We start from the raw sequence: 12,401 nt of genomic DNA on the forward strand, positions 1-12,401 counted from the left end.
TTTTTAATTAGTAGTTTTTCCATGCAGTTATCCTTTAACATCTAATCATATCTATATTACAGGTTTTTTTAATTTTTATTTATTTAATTGACAGAGATCACATAGTAGGCAGAGAGGCAGCAGAGAGAGGGGGGAAGCAGGCTCCCTGCTGAGCAGAGAGCCTGATGCGGGGCTCCATCCCAGGACCCTGGGATCATGACCCGAGCCGAAGGCAGCATCTTAACCCACTGAGCCACCCAGGTGCCCCTACAGGTTTTATAGTATCAAATTTTATATCTTTATAGTTCTTGTGGTAGATAATATTTTTATAACAAGTTAACATTTTATGATAAACTTCTGTGGTTCTCTTATTACTAAGTAATAAAATTTTCTATTTTTTTAGACCATCATTGAATGTCTCAAATATATTTGTACTGGAGATTTTCCTCCTGGAACCAAAGGAAATACATTTGTTCATGATCCCAAGGTAATAGTGCTAGTGAACTTAAGTTTTGGGGGTTTTTGTTTGTTTGTTTGTTTGTTTTTTAAGATTTTATTTATTTATTTGAGGGAGAGAAAATGAGCAGTGGGGAAGGGCAGAGGGAGAGGCTGAGCACGAATCCCCATGTGGGGCTCAATCCCAGGGCCTAGAGATCATCACCTGAGCTGAAGGCAGATTGTTAACCAACTGAGCCACGCAGGTGCCCTGAACTTAAGTACTTTCTTTTCTTTTTTTTTTTTTTTTTCCAAAATATAATGTTTGCAATTATAAAAGTGATAAGGCTTATTTAGAAAACCTGGCAATGGAAGAGTATGAAAAGATAGGAAAGTCCACACAGTCTTGGCACCCAGTGACAACCACTGTTAACATTTTCATGTTTTTTTTTTAATTCTCTTTTACGTATAATCTTACATAGCTAAAGTCATATCCCGATTTTATATTCTTGTGTTTTTTCCCCACTTAACATTATCATAAGGTCCCCATGTCATCAAATAAATTAAGTTCTTAATCTAGGTGTTTGGCTAGAATTTTATCTTTTATACTTCTTGTATATCTGAAATATTTCCTTCTTTAAACATGTAACCTATTATGAACATTTTTAATAGTCACATAATTTTCTTAAATTTAGATTGCTTTTAGTTTTTCATTAAAATGTGCCATAGTTTAAGTCTTTGTGTGCGAATCTTTGAATTACAGTGTTTATACCATTATCGAGTGTAAAGGACATAGATTTTTTATACTACATATTTTTGCTTACAGGTTTTTCTTGTTTTATATATGCAGTGATTTCATACACTTCTCTCAGCTACCTGCCAGTCCCCCTTAATAGTTTGTTGTATATTTCTCAGGCTTTTTTGTGTGACATACTTGTGTGTGGATTTAAATACACTCAAATGTAAATATTTCAAAACAGTGGTAGCATTTTATACTATTGTGTGAATCAAATTTTTAGTGCCATGCTATATGTATATATATATGCACACTTTTATTTCATTGGTTTTAATTACTGAAATTAATCCACTGAATTTATATTTTATATTTTATCATTTGACCCCCTATTGATGGTCATTTAAGGTGTTCCCACTTTTATATGACTGAAGGTAACTGTGATTGAAAATATTTTTAAACTTTTCTCTTAGAGATAGTAAAATCATTTAGTACATTGACAGAGCCCCCTCTGCAATGACTGTTTCACACCTTCTCTTTCCTTAAACCTGCAATCTACTCTGCTCAGTTGTTGATCTTGCCTTGTAATTTATTGAAAAATTAGGAATTGGATAAAAAGCACCTTGTTTTCCAGTCTTCAAGTCTTTCAAACTGTGCTTCGTTTGTATTGGTACTGTTTTTTTCTCTTGTATTAAAGGTAAATTGTTTACTGTTCTATCCAAAAGCAGCCAACTATTCTTGGAGGCTGGAACCAGTCAGTCCCTTTTGTCAGTGGAAGTGTTTTCCTTTTCATTTCCTTTTCATTAACGATCCTAGGATCGTTCATATAAGCATGCTGTAGTAGCTCTAGTCTACAAACAAAAACCTCTCCCTTTACTCCAGATCACCATCTGGCTACTACCTCCATTCAGTCTTACAGCTCAGTTCACAAGAGTTGTATGTACTCATCGTCTTCATTTTATTGCTTCTCATTTTGTCCCCTGCCTGCTCTGTTCAGGTTTTCTTTCCCACCCCTCCCTTGCTAACATTGCTGTTAGAAGGCTGCCAGTAATCTTCATGTTGCCAGATAAAATGGTCATTTACTAATTCTCAGTAACTTCTTAGAAGATTTGATAAAGCTTCTTACTCCCTTTTTAAAAAACATTGCTCTTGGCTTCCATAGTACCATTATCTCATACCTCCTTTTTCACTGGCCATATTTTAGTCTCATTTACTGAGTCTGTCTTTGCCTTACTCTTCTTGGTTGATCTTATTCATTCTCATGGCTTTAAGTACTGGTTATGTGCATATTATTCTTGATTTATATATTTAGCCCAAACTTCTTTCCTAAACCCTAGATATCTATATCCATCTGTTTGTTTGGAAATTTTAATAGGCATCTTTTTAACATGTTCAAAACAGAACTCATGGTTCCCTGTTCCCCCATTCCTCTCACATTCTCAAGTTTGGTACTACCTCCTTACCTGGTTTAATGATACCACAATTCACACATTTGCTCATGCCAAAACCTGGTGTGTCATCCTTTGATTGATTCCTTCATCTCCCCCTGTTGCCAGTTGATAAGCAGTTCTTCATTAGTTTTTTCAAATATCCATGGATATTTACCTGGCAGGGGAGATACCATGACCATGAAGATGGTTTTCCCAGGTAAGGTTCGTCCATTGCGCTAAGATGTCTAACATTTGTCCCTTTTTTCCATCTTCACTGCTCCTTTCCCAGTCTAAGCTACCTTCGTCTTCCCTTTGAGTTTTTCTAGTAGTCTCCAAACTGGTTTTCCTGCCCACATTCTTTTGAAGTCCCCACGCCCCCCGGCAACCAGAGTTATCTTTTAAATATTCATTCTAGAGAAAATGTGTCATTCACAGTCTGGGAGTAACATTCTAGTTAGTGTTAATACTAAGTGCAAGGTCCCAGAAGTAGGTGCATCCTTGATGTGTTCAAGGAATCACAAGGAGGAGCAAAATGGCGAGGAGATGACTGGTAGAAAATTAAATCAGAGAGATATGACTAGTTTCTGCGAGCCCTTGGGTTCTGTTCTCATTTAAATAGGACTCTTTTGGAAGAAATAATGCAGGAGAAGGGCATGGTGTGTATTTTAAAGCAATCAGTCTGGCAGCTGAGAGAAAACTATTTGCAGGTGGTTAGGGTAGAAGGGTAGAGACTAATAAAGGAAATTTTGAGATAATTCAGGTGAGATATATTGGTGTTTTGATTAAGGTGGTAATGGTAGAAATGCTGAGAAATGGTTGGATTTGGGATGCATTTTAAAGGTAGTACCAACAGATGAGTTGATAATTTGGATAATGGTGTATAAGAGAAGAAGCATCAAACATAACTTCAAGTTTTTTGACTTGAAAAAACAGATAAAGTAGTGTCGCTGTTTATCACAATGAGGAAACTCTGGAAAAGGAAATTTGGATGGCTCTGGTTTAAACGTGTGAATTTGGGAAATGTGTTAGATATCTAAAATGTCCGGTAGACAAATAGAAGTTATGTCCAGGAGAGAGTTTCAAGCTAGAGAAAGAAAATTAGGAATCACTGATGTATATAGTCAGTTATCTGTAATTAGCTTTAAAGCCTGATAGGATCACATAAGGAGTGACTGTAGAGAAGAGATGGAAGATTTTTTAAAGGTTTTATTTATTTATTTGACAGATACAGATCACAAGTAGGCAGAGAGGCAGGCAGAGAGAGATTGGAGGAGGAAACAGGCTCCCTGCTGAGCAGAGAACCTGATGTGGGGCTCGATCCCAGGACCCTGGAATCATGGCCGGAGCCAAAGGCAGAGGTTTTAACCCACTGAGCCACCCAGGTGCCCCGGAAGATTTTTTTTTCAGGTGTTATTTATTTGAGAGAGCACAAGGATGGGAGAAGCAGGCAGAAGGAAAAGCTGGCTCCCTACTGAGCAGGGAGCCTGATTCGGGGCTCTGTCCTAGGACTCCCAGATCATGACCTGAGCCAAAGGCAGATGCTTCACCAACTAAGCCACCAAGGTGTCCCAAGATAGAAAATCTTAACCTAGAGCACATTAACTTGTAGAAATAGGGACAAGGAGGAGGCACCTGCAAAAGATGCTAAAAGATAAGTGGTAAAATAGGGAAAACTGGGAGGGTGGGGTCTTGGAAGACAAGAAGATGAAGTGTTAACAAGAAAGAAAGGGATGTCAGCTGTGTCAAATAATGTAGATAGCTCAAGTCAGGAAGGTTAGGCTACATGGAGGCCATTGGTCATCTTGACAAAACCAGTTTCGGTAATGTGGGAAAACAGATAAGAAAGCGAAACACAATTGTTTTATGAATTTGCTTTGAGTGGAAGGAAATAGATGAAAATGTTTGCACAATCAAGAAGAGTTTTGTTGGAACGCCTGGGTGGCTCAGTTGGTTAAGCAGCTGACTTCGGCTCAGGTCAGGATCCCAGCGTCCTGGGATCAAGTCCCACATCGGTCTCCTTGCTCAGCGGGGAGCCTGCTTCTCCCTCTGCCTCTGCCTGTGCTCATTTTCTCTGACAAATAAATAAATAAAATCTTAAAAAAAAAAAAGTTTTGTTGACTATTCTGGTTTTGTTTTGTCTTGTATATTTTTGTTGTTTTTCTGGATGTTTCTATGTTGACTGATGCTCTAGCATCTTTGACAATCTCTATCACACATTCCCCTTGCAAATGCTTTATCTTTCTAGGGCTGTTTTTCTCAGCTGTCTGCTATGTCCTCCCTCTCATTCTTCTGGCCTTGGTCATTTAACTTTCCTCGCTTATTACCCGCTTTTCAGCTGCTCTCATTCCCAGTTCTGAGCTCCCACCCACACTGTTGTTCATCAGCTCTTCTCTCCTGAGTCATTTAAACCTGTTATGGAGGGAGTCATTCCCCTCACCTGAATTGCCTACATCCCCTCAATTTCCCCATCCTACTGTGTTCTTCTTACCATTTCATCTCCTCTTACATATTCAGCTTCTCTGTCTTTTCTTTTCCTTGCTTTAATTTGTCCCTGCACCTAATACTGTTTACGTTGTCTTAAACACCTGAGTTTTTTGGCTGCTCCTCACCAGTCTTTCTTACCTGTCTTCATTTGTTTTTCTCAGGAATTTTGATTTTCTTATTGCTCCATTTGCCTACTTTCCCCCTTTCTCCTCTACTTCTTTCAAACTTTGACTACCTCAGTCCTTCCCATTCATTCTCTGACCTCATTTACATCTCAACTCTGTTGTCTGCATCTCATCAGCTTTGTTTCCCTTCTGGTTGATAACTATAAATTAACCAGATGCTTATTTCTGCAGGTGTTTATCACATATTACTCCCATATTTGTGTTTTTAAACACTATAGGATTTAACCCATGTGGGATGAATATGGGTTAAAGCATATATACTTGGGATAGAGCATTTCTAGGCTGATAGAAATTACCTTGGACAGAGGAAACAAATTGATGCAGAAGGGATAATAGCAGAGTTAAATCCTGGAGTAGGCAAGAAGAAATGGGATCCATGACTTGACTGAAGGAGTTAATAGGAGTATAAGGTGTTTATCGGTTTTAAGAGGATGGCAGGCACAGTACATAATTGTTAAGTTTAGAGGTGAGAGAATAAGTTGTCTTTGGATTGTTTCTGTGTTCTCAGTGGAAAAAAAGTTAAATTGTTGGCTGAGTGTGGGAGAAGGGGTTTATAGAGGCTTGGAAAAGTGTGAGGTAGTTTTTTTTTTTTTTAAGATTTTATTTATTTATCTGACAGAGATCACAAGTAGGCAGAGAGAGAGGGAGAAGCAGGCTCCCTGCTGAGCAGAGGACCCTGGGATCATGACCTGATCCAAAGGTAGAGGCTTAACCCACTGAGCCACCCAGGTGCCCCTGTAAGGTAGTTTTTAGCTCAGAGCTAAGTTGGTTAGGGAAGTGTTACAGAGTTACAGGATGGTGTCACTGGGTCACTTGAGGTTTGAGGGTGAAAGTTTGAAGGAAGACCAGTCATCATAGTTGTGTTACTTCTGTCTAGTTTAGCAGCTCAATGGTAAGCACTGAGCAAGTTGGAAAGTTGGATTTCATCAAGGGCTGAGTAAATTGGAAAGTAGACTTAATCCATTGCCTGGTAAATAGAGTGAAAACAGAAGCAAGGAATTGACTATATTGTTAATGTATTTACTTATTTGATCAATCTCGGTGTTTGTACCGAATTTCCCATCACTGTAGTAGGGCTCCCAACACCTCATGCTGGACTGATACTACCCCATGTGAATGCCCTCCTCACCTTGCTTGGGCTCCAACTCCTCTTGTTGTCCATGTTGTCCATCCATGTTGTCACGTGGATGGTTTCCCATCCTGCTTTGGCCTCCCATGCTAGACCACCTCCCTATTCCTCCCAGTGGGTATCTTTATCCGTTTGTCTATAGATGTACACTTTGATTGCTTTTATATCTTGGCTATTGTAAATAATGTTGCAAAACATAGCTGTGCATTTTTATCTTGTCAAATTATGTTTTCATTTGGGGGGGTAAATACCCACTAATGGAATTACTACATCATATAATATTTCTGTTTTTAGTATTTAAGGGGCCTCCATACTGTTTTCCACAATGTTGTACCAATTTACTTTTCTCCCAAACAGTGCGCAAAGGTTCGCCTTCTCCACATCCTCACCAACACTTAATATTTTTTGCCTTTTTGATACTAGCCATTCAGACTGGAGTGAAGTGGTGTCTCTTTGTGGTTTTGATTTGCATATCTCTGATAATAATGCGGAGCATTTTTTCATGTGTCTTTTGGCATCTCTGTGTCTTTGGGAAAATATCTTAATCCAGTTATTTCATTTTTTTTGGTGTTGAGTTGTATGAGTTTTTGGATACTAACCCCTTGTCCAATATATCATTTGGAAATATTGTGTCCCATTCATTAGGTTGCCTGTTTGTTCTTTTGATGGTTTGCTTGCTGTACAAAAGCTTTTTATTTTGATATGATTCCATTTTGCTTATTTTTGCTTTTCTTTCCTTTACCTGAAGAGAGACATATTCATAAATATGTTGCTGAGGCTGATGTCCTCAAGATTACTATGTTTTCTTTTAGGGGTTTTATGGTTTCACATCTCACATTTAGGTCTTTAGTCAATTTTGAGTTTATTTTTGTGTATGGATAAAGTAAGTGGTCCAGTTTCATTGCTTTACTTGTAACTGTCCAGTTTTGCTAGCACCATTTATTGATGAAACTGTTTTTTCCATATTGTATATTCCTGTTTCCTTTGTTATAGATTGTTGTAATTGGCCATATAAGCATGGGTTTATTTCTGGGCTTTCTGTTCTGTTCTGTTGATCTGTGTGTCTATTTTTGTGCCAGTACCATCCTGTTTGATTAATACAGCTTTGTAGTATTTCTTGAAATTTGGTATTGTGAGACTACCTACTTTGTTCTTTCAGAGATTGCTTTGGCTTTTCAGGGTCTTCTGTGTGTGATTCCATACAAATTTTAGGACTACTTGTCCTAGTTGTGTGGAAAATGCTGTTGGTATTTTGATAGGGATTACATTGAATATTTAGATTGCTTTGGGTAGTGTGGACATTTTAATAGTATTCTTCCTGTCCATGAGCATGGCATATCTTTCCATTTGTTTGTGTCATCTTCAGTTTCTTTCATTATTGTTTTACAGTTTTTACAGTATAGGTCTTTTTCCTCCTTGGTTAAACTTATTCGTGGGCATTTTATTCTTTTTGGTGTAATTGTAAATAGAATTGTTTTCTTAATTTTTCTTTCTGCTACTTTGTTATTAATGTATAGAAATGCAGTGGATTTCTGTGTATTAATTTTGAATCCTGCAGCTTTTGAACAGCCAGGACAGTGACTTCTCCCTCCTTAACTCCATCCTCAGTGCTGAAGCTCTTATGCAGGCTGTCTTCCTGGAATACTTCCTGTTCCTCCTGGAATACTCCCTACGTCCTTGTCTTGCCTCCGAGCAGTTTGTTTATCGTGAAGGCAAAGTGATTCGTCTAAAATGCATATCTGCAACATGCATTTACCCTTGATTAAACCCCTCAGTGACTTTCCATTGCCTTAAGTCCAAAGCCCTTAACATGTTTTAGAAGGCTCTTTTTTTTTTTTTTTAAGATTTTATTTATTTATTTGACAGACAGAGATCACAGGTAGGCAGAGAGGCAGGCAGAGAGAGAGGAAGGGAAACAGGCTCCCTGCTGAGCAGAGAGCCCGATGCAGAGCTTGATCCCAGGACCCTGGGATCATGACCTGAGCTGAAGCCAGAGGCTTTAACCTACTGAGCCACCCAGGCGCCCCTAGAAGGCTCTTAATTACTAGTATTTCCTGTCTTTACTCAACTTTTCCCTGCTTTCTGCACCATACTTTCTGAAATTACTTTAACTGTTCAGGGACTCAAATTTTTTCATCTGGCTAACTCCTGCCCATCTGGCAGTTCTCGGTTGAAACATTCACTTCCTTTAGAAAACCTTCCCAGAACTCTCTAAGGTAGATTAGATGCTCCTCCTTTGTGTTCCCAAAGGATCCTGCATGTCTCTTAAGATGATATTTGACACACCTTTTTCTACTCTTCTATTTAACCTGTCTTCCATACTTTAAAGGAAAAAATGTCATTCGTTTTTGAACTAAAACAATACATGAAAGTTACAAGTTCTTAATAAATTTGTGCTTAATCATTTTTTGAATGATTTGATGAATTAATATCAAAGTTAGATTCATGCCTGAAAGTTATTAAAAGGCCAACAAAAGATGGTCTGTGATTCAAAAAAAAAAAAAAATTCAGGATTTGCTCCAAGATAAACAACTATAAAACTGGAACATATAACTGAAGCAGCTGTTTTTAGGTATTGGGCAATAAATGCTGCAGGGCTGTGATCTTGAGAAAAGAGAAATACATGATGTGATTGTGCATTCATTCTAGCTTTCTACACATGGGATTAGAACCCAGCAGAGAATAGTGGTATTGCTAGGTAGATGAGACAAAGGTAGGTAGAAGTGTGGGTTTACTGAAGTGGGAAAGATACAGGAGTGGGATTGCTTTGCAGAGATGGGCACCAGAAATCAGTGTAAGGGACTGTTGAATCTTTGGCTAGATACTAAGCTGTGTGTGTCCAGGATAGGATTCAGTGAGGGCTAACAGAGATCAACTACTGAGGTGGAGGAGTGGGACAGTGAGCTGAATGGATATTGTAGAGGTTACACACTGCTGGGTGACATTTGAGTTTTGATATGCCAGAGTAGGAAAGCCTTCTGGAACCCTATCATTCTTCTGAGACCTCAGAAGGACCTTCTTAGCAAATCTAAAATAAGCTTTGACAGAATCAAGGTGTGTTTCCAGTAAATTAACTGCTTGCTAAAATGAAAGTCAGCACTTTTTAAGGGAAGTCAACACAGTCCAGACTCTCGGTGTAGTATCTACAGTGTCTGAGAGTCTAAGATGTAATAAAAAAAAAAAAAATCAGTGGATATATGAAGAAGCAAATGTGATCCATAACTGGGAGGAAAAAAATGCATAGAAGGAGATCTAGAGGTAATAGATTTTGGAATTAGCAGACAAGGATACATAAGCTCAACAGTTTAAAGGGAAACATGGTCATATGTGTAGAGAACAATCTCAACAGAGAAAATGAAAAAAGACCCAAGAAGCTTAACACATCACAAATAGCGTAAACACATTTATGTTGTGTATTATATTCAAACTACTGAAAATCAAAGATAAAAAGAAGATTTTAGCAGACTGAGGAAAAAGTAAAACATTATGCATAGGAGAGAAATACTGACTGACTTGTCATTAAAAACCATCAAAGCCAAGAGATAATGAGGTGATATCCTGAAAGTGCTGAAGAATAAAATTCAGTTTAAAATTCTGTATCCAGGGGCACCTGGGTGGCTCAGTGGGTTAAGCCGCTGCCTTCGGCTCAGGTCATGATCTCGGAGTCCTGGGATCGAGCCCCACCTCGGGCTCTCTGCTCAGCAGGGAGCCTGCTTCCTCCTCTCTCTCTGCCTGCCTCTCTGCCTGATTGTGATCTCTCTATCAAATAAATAAATGAAATCTTTAAAAAAAAAAAATTCTGTATCCAGCAGAAATACCTTCAAAAAATAAAGATGAAATGGAGAACATTTTTAGTTTTTTTTTGTGGGTTTTTTGTTTTTTTTTTTTAAGGAAATGACAATTACTTGTTCATCAGCACACTTGTGCCATAAGAAATGTTAAAGGAGTTTCTTGAGGTTAAGGGGAAACGATACTAAATTAGTCTTAGAGTAAGGGTTGCTCTACATCCCCCTTTACAGTCTTTTAGAAAAAAAGGGTCATAAGGATCAAATGTTGAGAAACTCAACTGCATGCCTGCACAAAGTTCAATACTCATTAAAGGAATAAAACAAAATTCTTTATTTAACAATGTAAAATTCACAGTAAAAAATTACCAACCATGCAAAGAAGCAGGGAACCCATAGCCAGTAGAAAATTCAGTCATAGAATCTGATAAAAAATGAAAGAGATGATAGAATTAGCAGACAGCCTTAAAACATTATTACCAGGGACGCCTGGGTGGCTCAGTTGGTTAAGCGGCTGCCTTCCTCTCAGGTCATGATCCCAGCGTCCTGGGATCGAGTCCCACATCGGGCTCCTTGCTCGGCGGGGAGCCTGCTTCTCCCTCTGCCTCTGCCTGCCTCTCTGTCTGCCTGTACTTGCTCACTCTCTCTCCCTCTGTCTCTGACAAATAAATAAATAAAATCTTTAAAAAAAAAAAAACAAAAAACAAAAAACATTATTACCAATCTTATAAGTGTATAGGAAGTTGTAAAGGAAAACATAAGTATAATGAGAAAAATGCAAAATAAAAGACCCAGATAAAAGGAGTAGCAGTGTTTTTAAATACAATACAGATAGGTTAAAAGTAAACAGATGGGGGGAAAAAACCCTAAAATATGCCAACTGAAGTGGCACATTATATGAAGTAGCTGTATTAATATCAGACAGTATACTCAGAACCAGCAATGTTAGTGGGGTAAAAAGAGACATTTTATGATCATAAAGGGATCAGTTCACCAAGAAGATATAACAGTTCTAAGTGTAAAGCTTCAATACAGAAGATACAAAAATCTATGGAACCAGAGGAGAAATAAACATACACAACTATAGCTGTAGATCTCAACACCCTCATGGGTAGAAAAACAGGAAAAGGAGGCAAAAAATCAGTAAGGATATGGAAAATTTTAACACTGTTAACCAAATTAGCCCTAATTGACATTTATAGGACATTCCACCAATGAACAACAGAATATACATTATTTTCAAGCACACTCATAGAACATTCACAAATATTCTGGACCATAAACAGGTGTATATAAGTTATAAGAATTGAAGTCCTACAGAGTGTGTTCTCTGAGTACACTAGAATTAAACTAGAAATCAGTAACAAACCAACTGGAAAATCTCTAATGTTTGCAAATTAAGTAGCACACTTCTAAATAACCCATGGATTAAAGCACAGGGAAATTAGAAAATACTTCAAATAAAAGCATAACAGAAGAATTTATGGGGTATATTTAAATAATGCTTAGAAATTTATAGAATCAAGTGTTAGAAAAGAAAAATTATCTAAAATTAATGACCTGAGAGCTTCCATCTTAAGAAGCTTGAAAAAGACAAGGTAATTAAATTCAAAATATGCAAAGGGGAGAAAGTAAATAAAAATGAGAGCAAAAATAAGTGAAAGAGAATACAAAGACAACAGAGAAAACCAGTGAAACCGGAAGCTAGTTCTAAAAAAAGCAAAACAAAACATTAATAAGCAACATCAAGAAAAAGAAGAGAAATTATCAATATTCACAGTAAAACAGTCAACATCACTGCATATCCTATAAGCCTTATATAGGTAATAAGACAATATTGTTTTTTAAAAAAACAATTGTTAGCGATTTTATGCCGGTAATTCAACTTAGATCATGGTCAAATTCTGTTAAGGATGCCAGCTACTAAAGGTCACCCAAGAAAAAAATGCACCTGTTGAAGAAATTAATGGTTTAAAACCTCATGATGAGGGGCGCCTGGGTGGCTCAGTGGGTTAAGCCTCTGCCTTCAGCTCAGGTCATGATCTCAGGGTCCTGGGATCAAGCCCCACATCAGACTCTGCTTGGCAGGGAGCCTGCTTCCCTCTCTCTCTGCCTGCCTCTCTGCCTACTTGTGATCTCTCTCTCTCTGTCAAATAAATAAAATCTTGAAAAAACAAAACCCTCAGGATGAGAACTTCAGGCCCTTATGATGATTTCCCTGAATTCTACCAAACATTTTAG

General features: G+C 37.9%; 1 protein-coding gene and 1 pseudogene across 7 annotated transcripts in view; both read left to right on the forward strand.

Moving 5' to 3' along the window:
• The window catches only part of RAD50 (RAD50 double strand break repair protein), a 227,678-nt gene that overhangs the window by 129,905 nt on the left and 85,372 nt on the right, over positions 1-12,401 (forward strand). For 5 of the 7 annotated variants that reach the window (XR_004380297.1, XM_032837574.1, XM_032837576.1 and 2 more), the window contains one exon: positions 383-466. The exons of the other annotated variants lie outside the window; for them this stretch is intronic. Coding sequence is in view for 4 of the 5 variants with exons in the window: in XM_032837574.1 (XP_032693465.1) it covers positions 383-466 (84 nt within the window). In the remaining variant the exon portion in view is untranslated. The remainder of the gene's footprint in view (positions 1-382; positions 467-12,401) is intronic. 7 annotated transcript variants of the gene reach the window in all.
• On the forward strand, positions 2,745-2,893 carry LOC116855240 (annotated as a pseudogene).

The sequence above is a fragment of the Lontra canadensis genome, unplaced genomic scaffold, assembly GCF_010015895.1.
Source record: "Lontra canadensis isolate GAN:19392208 unplaced genomic scaffold, GSC_riverotter_1.0 scaffold99, whole genome shotgun sequence".
In the NCBI taxonomy this organism is placed as follows: Eukaryota; Metazoa; Chordata; class Mammalia; order Carnivora; family Mustelidae; genus Lontra; species Lontra canadensis.